The sequence below is a fragment of the Rhinoraja longicauda genome, chromosome 5 (genome assembly GCF_053455715.1).
Source record: "Rhinoraja longicauda isolate Sanriku21f chromosome 5, sRhiLon1.1, whole genome shotgun sequence".
Taxonomy (NCBI): Eukaryota; Metazoa; Chordata; class Chondrichthyes; order Rajiformes; family Arhynchobatidae; genus Rhinoraja; species Rhinoraja longicauda.
This window is the reverse complement of record NC_135957.1, coordinates 75,135,157-75,146,845: the sequence shown is the minus strand read 5'-3', so window position 1 is coordinate 75,146,845 and position 11,689 is coordinate 75,135,157. Positions and strand designations below refer to the sequence as shown.

Below are 11,689 nucleotides of genomic sequence, written 5' to 3'. Positions count from 1 at the left end.
TAGATTCTTGATTAGTACAAGTCTTAAGGTCATAAGGAATAGTAGAATTAGGCCATTCGGCCCATCAAGTCTACTCCGCCATTTAATCATGGCTGTTCTATCTGGCCCTCCTAACCCTAAAGTGTGGGAGGTGACAGGGGTTATAGGGAGAAGGCAGGAGAATGGGGTTAGGAGGGAGAGAGAGATCAGCCATGATTGAATGGTGGAGTAGACTTGATGGGCCAAATGGCCTAATTCTCCTATCAGTTATGCCCTTTGAAAGCTGCCAAGCATGTTAAATATGAGCACATGACCTTTTTGGGCCTTGAGGTCAAATCAAAATCAAGCTGCAAGCATCACACGTTGCCCGGAATTTTGTGCATTTAATAAGATTCACATAACGGGGGCCTCCAAAGAATCCGCCCTTAAAAGGTGACTTGATTCTGAACTGTAATCAGGTGATGTTGGCGCAAGTTGACCTTGACTGCGATCCACGCGACACTCTCTGGAATGTTGGTCAAAGCCAAACAGCAAAAGCAAATTGGACCCGTTAGTGGGCGGATAGCATTGCTCAGTTCCTGTCAAAAAGTGGTGCGGGAAGCATTGCCTAAAAGTAACACGGCTTATTAATAGCAGCATACTCTTTATTTGGTGCAAACACCAAACAAAGAGTATGTTGCTATTAATAAGCTGTGTTACTTTCAGGCAATGCTTCCCGCACCAGTTTTGACAGGAACTTAGTGTTGCAGGACTCCCTAAATACTGGCACGGAGCAAGAGCATCAACCACAGGTTGCATAGGTCAATGTTGTAAATCTCTCTGTGTAATATCATGCACAGACTGACTTTGTTGGCATTCACCCCACTGATGCCTGATATACTGTTTGTTGTACTAATGCCTTTGTTGGTATTCATCCTACTGAATCAGTCTCGACCCGAAACGTCACCCATTCCTTCTCTCCTGAAATGCTGCCTGACCCGCTGAGTTACTCCAGCATTTTGTGTCTACCTTCGATTTAAATCAGCATCTGCAGGGTTTTTTTTCCTACACTTCTGAATCTTTATTGCCATTTCTCAATGAGTTGTGCCACAATACAAACAAGAGTCTTCAATTGCAGGAAATGGTTCGACTGAATGAATTGATGTTTAGATGAAGGGAGGGGGGATAGGAGAGTGATCTCACAGGGGTCAGTGGAGCCAAGGCAGGCCAGTGCAGGGCTGTTACTGCAGAAGGCATCTTCTTTGTGTAACCCTTCATTTTTTGGTGTTGAATACTCAGTTATTCTCGGCTGTGGGCGAAAATCAGGCGAAAGTTGGGTTTGTTTACTTTTCTGTAGAGTGACGCAGTGGTCGGGTTGATGCTTCTCTGTGGGTGCTGCCTGTGTGGAGTTTGTATGTTCCGAAGGCCTGTTTCTTCGATGAATCTCGACACTAAACTAAACTAAACTAAAATATAAGATTATTAAGGGGTTGGACACGTTAGAGGCAGGAAACATGTTCCCAATGTTGTGGGGGGGGGTCCAGAACCAGGGGCCACAGTTTAAGAATAAGGGGTAGGCCAGTTTGAATGGAGATGAGGAAAAACGTTTTCAGTCAGAGAGTTGTGAATCTGTGGAATTCTCTGCCTCAGAAGGCAGTGGAGGCCAATTCCCTGGATGCATTCAAGAGAGAGCTAGATAGAGCTCTTAAGGATAGCGGAGTCAGGGGGTATGGGGAGAAGGCAGGAACGGGGTACTGATTGAGAATGATCAGCCATGATCACATTGAATGGCGGTGCTGGCTCGAAGGGCCGAATGGCCTCCTCCTGTACCTATTGTGTATTGTCTAAACTAAATCCTCATGGAAGATGAATGTTGTCTTTTACACCACTATTACTGTCACTTGGCCAAAAGTGAGCAAAGGGGTTTCCCGACAAGCACCCAAACACCCAGAGCGTGTGCGCATTGCACACACCGACCGAGTGGAAGCTTGACTAAACCAGCCATATCAATACTGAGGCTGCAAGAGCTAAACAAAGGTTGGATATACTGCAGCAAGTTATTCATCTGACATCTCAGAACTTCATCATCTGTAAGCCAGGGAATACTTTCCACTTCATGTTCATAAGTGATAGGAGCAGAATCAGGCTGTTCGGCCCATCAAGTCTACTCCACCATTCAACCATGGCTGATCCACCTCTCCCTCCTAACCCCATTCTCCTGCCTTCTCTCCATAACCCCTGACACCCGCACGAATCAAGAATCTATCTCTTCTCTGCCATATCCATGGAAGGCCTCCACAGCCTTCCATGGCAAAGAATTCCACAGATTCACCACCCTCTGACTAAAGAGATCCTCTTGTTCTCCTTAAAGGAACGTCCTTTAATTCTGAAGCTATGACCTCTGGTCCTAGACTCTCCCACTGGTGGAAACATCCTCTCCTTATCTACTCTAACCAGGCCTTTCAATACTAGTCATAAAGTCGCACAGCAAGGAAGCAGACCGATCAGCCCAACTCGTCCATGACGACCAAGATGCCCCATCCATACTAGTCCCATTTGGCCACGTTTGGCCCATATCCTTCTAAACCTTTCCTATCCATGTACCTGTCCAAATATCTTTTAAATACTAATATAGTACCTGCCGCAATTACCTGTTAAATTCACAACCTGTATGTCTTTGAAAGGTGGGAGGAAATAGGACCACCCAGAGAAAGCCCACGCAGTCACAGGGAGAACATACAAACGCCGTCCAGATTGCACCTGTAGTCAGGATTGAACCCAGGACTCTAGCACTGTGAGGTAGCAGCTCTACCACTGTGCCACACTATGGAACTATTTATCCAAGAGGGGTGTGAACACTTAGATGGTTAAGTACATTCATAGCAGAGATCAATAGGTTTTTGTATATTAAGGGAATCAGGATAAGTGGTTAGTGCAGGAAAGTGGTCATAGATCATGATTTGATTATACGGTGTGGCGGACACAAGGGCCGTATAATCTACTCCCATCTCTTATGTTCTACATTGAAATGCTTATGTAAAAACTTCAAAATTGGTCATTAGGAGCCAAAAGTATCCAGTCATGCAGTTTGGTAGTAGGAATAAAGGCATAGATTACTTTCTAAATGTCGAGAGAATTCAGAAATCGGAGGTGCAAAGGGACTTGCGGGTGCTGGTACAGGATTCCCAAAAAAGTTAATTTGCAAGTTGAATCAGCAGTAAGGAAGGCAAATGCAATGTTAGCCTTTATTTTGAGAGGACGAGAATTTAAAGACAGGGTATAACGGTGAGGTTTTATAAGGCACTGGTTGGACCATAGAAACATGGACATAGAAAATAGGGGCAGAAGTAGGCCATTCGGCCCTTCGAGCTAGCACCGCCATTCAATATGATCATGGGTGATCATCCAAAATCAGTATCCCGTTCTGGCCTTTTCTCCATATGCCTTGATTCCCTTAGCCCAAAGAGCTAAATCTAACTCTCTCTTGAACACATCCAGTGAATTGGCCTCCACAGCCTTCTGTGGCAGAGAATTCCACAGATTCACAACTCTGGGTGAAAAAGTTTTTCCTCATCTCAGTCCTAAATGGCCAACCCCTTATTTTTAAAATGTGACCCCTGGTTCTGGACTACCCCAACATCGGGAACATTTTTCCTGCATTTACCCCGTCCAATCCTCTAAGAATTTTATATGTTTCTATAAGATCCCCTCTCATCCTAAATTCCAGCAAATACAAGCCCAGTAGACCCATTCTTTCATCATATCTCAGTCCCGCCATCCCGGGGATTAACCGGGTGAACCTACCTGCATTCCCTCAATAGCAATAATGTCCTTCCTCAAATTAGGAGACCAAAACTGCACATAATACTCCAGGTGTGGTCTCACCAGGGCCCTGTACAACTGCAGTAGGACATCCTTGCCCCTTTACTCAAATTGGCTACCTTCCAGTCCACAGGAACTGATCCAGAGTCGGGAGAACATTGGAAAATGATCACCAATGCATCCATGATTTCTGGGGCCACCTCCTTTAGTACTCTGGGATGCAGACCATCTGGCCCTGGGGATTTATCTGCCTTCAATCCCAACAGTTTACCTTACACCATTTCTGACTAATGTGGATTCCCTTCAGTTCCTCCCTCCCAATAGATCCTCGGTCCCCTAATATTTCCAGGAGGTTGTTTGTGTCTTCCTTAGTGAAGACAGAACTAAAGTATTCGTTTAACTGTTCTGCATTTAAAGTATTGTGAGTAGTTTTGGGCCCCATATCTGAGGAAGGATAAGCTGGCGTTTGAGAGGGTCTAGACGAGGGGAGACCTGATTGAAATTTACCGAATAGTGAAAGGCTTGGACAGAGTGGATGTGGAGAGGATGTTTCCACTAGTGGGAGAGTCTAGGACCAGAGGTCATAGCCTCAGAATGAAAGGAAGTTCCTTTAGGAAGGAAATGAGGAGGAATATGTTTAATCAGATGGTGGTGAATCTGTGGAATTAATTGCCACAGAAGGCTATGGAGGCCGTCAGTGGATATCCTTAGGGCAGAGATAGATAGATTCTTGGTTAGTACGGGTGTCGGGGGTTATGGGGAGAAGGCAGGAGAATGGGGTTGAGGGGGAGAGTTAGATCAGCCATGATTGAATGGCAGAGTAGACTTGATGGGCCGAATGGCCTAATTCTGCTCCCATCACTTATGAACATGATAAATTCATTATGCATCAACCACCACATCATCAACTGGAATGTAATGACCACTTAGAGTTGATTCATCAGCCCACGTATGCAGGAGGCTGTATTGACAGGAGTCTTGGTCCAATTTAGTAAACATATCTATGCCTGAGATCATTCTCCAATCCTTCTTGGCAGGCAAGCATATTTTCTTGACTTGTTTCTCTTCTGATGTAAAGCCAAAGAACGTCTTGATGTGCTTCAAAGCATACAGTTGAGAATGTTTTTTTGATGTTTCTTGAAAGAGTGCACCTTCATTTTCTAAGTACTGAACACAGTAGTTGAGGTGCAGAAAGCTGAGTGGAGAGCAGCATCTTGGAATACAAACAATTAGAAAACCAGCGATGGTGATACACGCCATCAAAATCCAACCCGCAATCTATGGAAAAAAATAAACAAAAATCGAGGAAAATCTAATTAGTAATGAAGGCAGTCACATTCAAATTGTGGGGTTGCTTGTATTTCATTAGGGTTAGAATCAATTAGAATGCAATTAGATCCCAATAGAAGGTGATTTATAGATGCTAAAATAGATGCCAAATATGATGAATGCATTTTGGAGAGTAATTTTACATTGCACAGTAGTGCAAAATGAGAGATAACAGGACAGTTGTCCATTTTACATCATTTTTGATTTTGTTTAGGATATACTGTTATATGGAAAAGGCTCTATTGTTAAAAGGCTAAAAATTAGCTGTCTCAAAAATACTGCCCAGCTACAAATTCTAATTTTAAATAATTCTTGAGATTTAACTTTTATTAACAATCAGTAAATAATTCTGCAATACTTTTTCACACTTATGTAGAACCAAAGGAACAGAAAATGTTTAAACAGAGTATTTATTGCTACAATGATTTGCCACATGATGAACAAAAAAGAAAATTCAGAACACAATTAGTTACTAAACCTTGTAGAGGAATAATCCCATTGTGCATGTATAAGATACCCTGCAAATAGAGCAAATAAATGGAATGGGTGATGAGGAGTAATGTGAAGATATTCACACTGATATTGATAATGTTGGTATTCAGAGATATTGATCCAAATTGAAGAAGCAATTTTTTTTTTTTTTTTTTTTTTTTTGTGTGTGTGTGACTGCAATGTAATTTTGTTCGGTACCCCGGTACCGAATGACAAATAAAGCTCTGTATTCCTCTGTATTCTGCAAGCAGGCACCAGAAGTAATCACACAGACAGAAAAAAGAAAGGAATACTAGAGAAACATGCAGCAGATCATGCAGCATTTGTGAAGCAAGGAACTGAGTTAATTTGGGTGAAAATGTCTTATTAGGTGCACATCTGATGGTAGACAGATGTCGACACACTGGCATAAAAAGCATTTGGAAATAGTCGTTCCAATTTTTGCAATGGGAGCTATTTCACTTTGGTATGATTGGTAGAGTGATCCAACTTAAAGATTCAAGATTCAAGATATCTTTATTTGTCATCCAAAAAACAAGTTTTTTGGACGAAATTCAGTCATCCACAGTCCAACAATAAAAGCATTAAAATAGGCAAATTACACAATAAAAGCATTAAAATAGGCAAATTACACAACCCCAATCAACACACAAAAAAAAGAAACATCCATCACAGTGAGTCTCCTCCAGTCACCTCCTCACTGTGATGGAAGGCCACAATGTCTTTTCCCTTCCCCTGCCGTCTTCTCCCGCGGTCAGGTTGTTGTGGTTGTAGGCCGCGCCGGACGGTGGAAGGTCCGCAGCGGGCCGACCCAAGCCCCGCGCTCCGGGGCGGGCGAACACTCTGTCGCTGCCGCTGTTGCTGCACGTCGGGGCAGTCGGGGCTCCCGACATTGCCCAGCAGAGAAAAATCCCGCGGCCTATTTTAGGCCGCGCCGGACGGTGAAATGTCCGCGGCGGGCCGACCCAAGCCCCGCGATCCGGGGCGGGCGAACACGCTGCCGCTGGCGCTGCCGGAGCTCCCGATGTCGGCATCCACGTGGCCCGAGCCTCCGAGGACGGCCGGCTCCACTGATGGTAAGTCCAGTCCGCGGGCTCTGCGAACCAGAGCCCTGGAGGCCGCCAGCTCCAGGAGTTTGGCCGATGGTAGGCCGCAGCAGGAACGGAGGGAGACCCGACCCAGAACACAAAGGTCGGGTCTCCGTTCGGAAGGGACAAATTTACAATTTTACAGTTCCCCCCCTCCTCCCCACACCCACACATAGTACACAAACACAAAAACACGACATCACATTTACACTTAAGACAAAAACAAAAAAAAAACACAAACACAAACGGACCGCAGATAATCCGCAGCTGCTGGGGCAGCGCCACCATTTAAGATCAATCGTTAAATGATCCAAGTTTTTCTGAAACAATTTCTCAAGGATTTTGCAGTTGTGTGTAAAGCTGTTTAGTTTCGGAAACAAATGTGTACAAAAAGTCTATGATTCGTCGGCAATCATCGTTGGTAGAATTTGAGTCTCTGAGTCAAAGTTCCTCTCCAGAATTGAGTGGGAACTTTAGGCTGATAGTTAGTCCAGTCCTGAAGGACTGCTGCAGTACATTTCAGACTAGACTTTAAATTGTGATGCCCACTATTCCTCTTGTGTGGAGTTTAAAGATCCCATGCAGTATTTAAAATTCTCTCTGGTGATTGATCCAATATTAGGGCGGTACTGTGACACAGCTGGTGGAATTGCTGCCTTACAGTGCCAGAACCTGGGTTCAATCTTACCTCAGTTGTTGTTTGTGTGGAGTTTGCACGTTCTGCCTATGACTGTGTGGGTTCCTCCGGGTATTCCAGTTTCCTCCCACCTCCCAAAGGTTTGAGGGATAGTTGACTTTGTAAATTGCCTCTAGTGTGTAAGAAGTAGACATGAAAGTGGGATAAGATAGAATGTGTGAACGGGTGATTGCTGGCCGCCATGGACTTGGACTTCTGTTCTGTGTATTTCAATCAATCAATAAATTTAGTCCTCTAGTGACATTGCTAAAATATGTATCACTTGCTTGTTCACTTATTTCTATTCATGGATGTATTAGAGCACAAATTACGTGCAACATATTTTTTATTTCAAGCTTGAACTTTCAGTGTTTAATCTTCGTCTGCTCATGTTGATCCTTTCAATCCAACTGTGTGCTCTTTAATTTATGAAGGAACTGCAGATGCTGGTTTAGTTTAGTTTAGAGATAGCGCAGAAGCAGGCCTTTCGGCCCACTGAGTCCGCACTGGCCAGTGATCCCCGTACACTAACACTATCCTACACAGACTTGAGACAATTTACAATTAACCTACGAACCTGGACATCTTTGGAGTGTGGGAGGAAACTGGAGATCCCAGAGAAATCCCATGCAGGCCACGCGGAGAACGTACAAACTCCATACAGAGAGCACCCATAGTCAGGATCGAAACCGGGTTTCTGGTGCCGTACGGCAGCAACTGTACCGCTGCGCCACCAACTCAACTCAAGGTCTACTCACGAAAATCTTTATTATTCCTTTTGGAACAAGTAAACCTGATGCCACCTGCAATATTTACATTTCAGCTCCACTTAATTTCTTGCAAAGCAATTTGAATCTCATATGGAAGTTGCCAGATATGTGAAACTCTTCGTTTGCATTGGGCAAGAAATCAAGTCAAGTCAAGTCAAGTCAAGTCAAATTTATTTGTCACATACACATACACGATGTGCAGTGAAATGAAAGTGGCAATGCCTGCGGGTTGTGCACAAAAAGAATTACAGTTACAGCATATAAATAAAGTTAATAAGTTACTATTAGTGTCGACAAAAATTTAGTCTCTGGGGTTATAAAAGTTGACAGTCCTGATGGCCTGTGGGAAGAAGCTCCGTCTCATCCTCTCCGTTTTCACAGCGTGACAGCGGAGGCGTTTGCCTGATCGTAGCATCTGGAACAGTCCGTTACTGGGGTGGCAGGGGTCCCTCATAATCTTACTTGCTCTGGATCTGCACCTCCTGATGTATAGGTCCTGCAGGGGGATGAGTGTAGTTCCCATGGTGCGTTCTGCCGAACGCACTACTCTCTGCAGGGCCATCCTGTCCTGGGCAGAGCTGTTCCCAAACCAGACTGTAATGTTGCCGGACAGGATGCTCTCTACAGCCCCAGATGCTCTCTACAACCAAACCCCAACTTTCCATTAAATTTGAAGTCTAAGATGTGTGTGGAATTCAGAAGTCGCTTGTCTTTCAGCCAACTGATGCAATGAAGTTCCTGAATCTATTATACTTCCAGAAACTGAGTACGAAAAATATATTTATATGTATTGAAACAGAAAGCACCTAATTTAACAGTTTTCAATAACAATATAAATAAGATTGCTGAAAAGTCAGATCTGCCTTTCTCAAAAGGAATAATGAAAATGTTCCTGAGTGGGGCTCGTAGGCAGATTGAAAGTAAATTTAAACTGAATAAGATAAACAATTTTACTTAATAGAAAAAAGGAACTGCAGATACCGACATACAAAAAAAAAGACACAAATTGCTGGAGTAACTCAATGGGCCAGACAGCATCCCTGGAGAACATGGATCTGTGACGTTTTGGGTTGGGACCCTCCTTCAGGCTGACAATGTTTTCCTGTAGATCAGAAATAGTGTTTTTTTTAAAAGTTTCAGAGATACAGCACTGAAACAGACCGATGATAAGACACAAAAAGTTGGAATAACTCAGCGGAACAGGCAGCATCTCTGGAGAGAAGGAATGGGTGAAGTTTCGGGTCGAGACCCTTCTGCAGACTGAAACAGGCCCTTCGGCCCACTGAGTCCACACCCACCAGATATCCCTGTAACACCAACACACACTGCACACTAAGAACAATTTACAATTCTTACCAAAGCCATTAACCTACAAACCTGTACATATTTGGAGTGTGAGAGGAAACTGGGGTACCCGGAGAAAACCCAAGCGATCACGGGGAGAACGTACTAACTCTGTACAGACAGCACCCGTAGTCAGGATCGAACCCAGGTCTCTGGCACTCTAAGGCATCAACTCTACTGCTGTATATCTGTACCACCCTAGTGGGCTTGACTAAATTTACTTTCATGCTCCCATAGACCACGCTGATTAATCTTTTTATTTTACATTATAATTTAATAGTGTGTTATTCTACCCCCATTTGGCCAATGGCATATTGTAAAAGCTCTGAAAATACTTGTGTTTGGCTATTGAACTCCTGAGGAAGGTTTCTTCAGCACCATCAGCTGGAAAAGGAGATGAAACCCTTATTAATTTCTTTAGATATACAGTATTCTGCTGGCAGCCACACAGTGGCCCACTGTGTATTGAACTGTTCTACCTTGTACAAATGCACAGAAATTACTTTTTTACCTAGATTTTGTTTGACATTCTGATATAATAGAACACATGGAATCGGACCAAAATGACATTTGAAGAAATTCGTTTCACAATTTATTTGAATTAATATTTATTAAGAGTGTTACAGGAAAGACGTCTCCAAAGACGTACAGGTATGTAGGTTAATTGGCTGGGTAAATGTTTAAAAAAAAAATTGTCCCTAGTGGGTGTAGGTTAGTGTTAATGTTACGGGGATCGCTGGGCGGCACGGACTTGGTGGGCCGAAAAGGCCTGTTTCCGGCTGTATATATATGATGATGATGATATGAATAGTGGAGAGAGCTTACTGCTACTACTAGAGATAATTATGTCTATCATTTAGCTACATTTTCTCAAGAAATACTACAGTCAGTACTGTATAACACTCTTGGCAAGAATGAAAATCACTTTTTAGCAAGTTTAGTGAACACTGAAAGCAAATTGTCACTAATCCGTTGTGTAGGGTTATACTGTACAACTTATTTAGTAAGTTTGCTAAACTTTGCAATTGCAACTCCAATAAAGAATCATAAATATAGATGTTTTTAAAACAAATTTCGGAAATTGAATGACATAATGAAATTTTAATCCCTAGGAATCCGCATATAGAATGGAAACGGTAAAGAAAACAGTTGTTCAGCCTTACATACCTGTGACTGGAACAGAAGAATACGATTGCCTTCATCCCTTGTATGCCTGTAATTTTCACATTTGGACAGGGAAAGCGAGCGAGAATGTCCCTCTTTTCATGAAGACTCATATTCTCAAAAACTTTCCAGCCATCAACTGATAAAAACTCACTCAAGGCACACTTGTAATACAAGCCATTTAGCAGAGTTACTGCTACCCAAGTTACTGGAGCAACTAAAGATATTAACATTATGCTGACAAAGAAAGCAAATCAATTCGATTTTTTACGAATTTGAGCCAATTCTTAAACTCATTATTAGTTTCCAGGTCAGATTATTAATGGCAAATCCAATAATCAGCAACACGAGGGCAGGAACTATTGAAAAAGACAGGCCATAGTATAGATTTATCCTTGGCTTGCATGGACACTTGAAAGCGAAGAATGAAAAAGCCTGCTGCCGCAAGGCTGTTGCCAGAGTAATCAACGTAGTTAGAATTGTTGTCTGCTTGTGTACAAAAAAAGACACAAGGTTGGAAATCAACATTTTTGCAACAAAAAAAATTATCTCGTTATCTGACACTGCAGGTACTGTATATACTACAGTACTGCCTCCAACTCAAAAGATGGGCTTATAATGTCAAACACAGTTAACGGAACTACTTAAACATTTGCAATGTCATTTCCTTTGTTCTAATCTCATTACTGTTTAGAGGTGTTTTATAATCAGTGGTGAAACAAGTTGACTTGCCTGCAAGCTTTTGATATTTTATGTTTCTTACCTGGTCATTTTTTTACCATTTTCATTTTGATTTGATTAACTACTTACACTTTTCCAATTCTTTATTTGTGGGTAATGCTGCTTCAACAGTCGCAACCTGCATTGAAATACTAATTTTAACACAGTAAGACCTTAGTAACATTGAAGAGGTTAAGATAGGGTCTGAGTTTCTGAATGCAATTAAGATCTTTTCTTATGTCTATTTTTTTTTTTTAACCATGATGCTTTGCTTGAAGCTCCTACTCACACAAGAGGGTGGTGGGTATAGGGAACAAACTGCTAGA

At 42.6% G+C, this 11,689-nt stretch overlaps 1 protein-coding gene across 1 annotated transcript; it reads right to left on the bottom strand.

Annotated features, from left to right (window-relative positions):
* Positions 1-4,662: 4,662 nt before the first annotated feature.
* On the bottom strand, positions 4,663-11,171 carry LOC144593939 (calcium homeostasis modulator protein 4-like). The gene is given in 3 exon segments (XM_078400072.1): positions 4,663-5,058; positions 10,676-10,883; positions 10,885-11,171. Coding segments are annotated over 3 exon segments (891 nt in total).
* Positions 11,172-11,689: the final 518 nt, after the last annotated feature.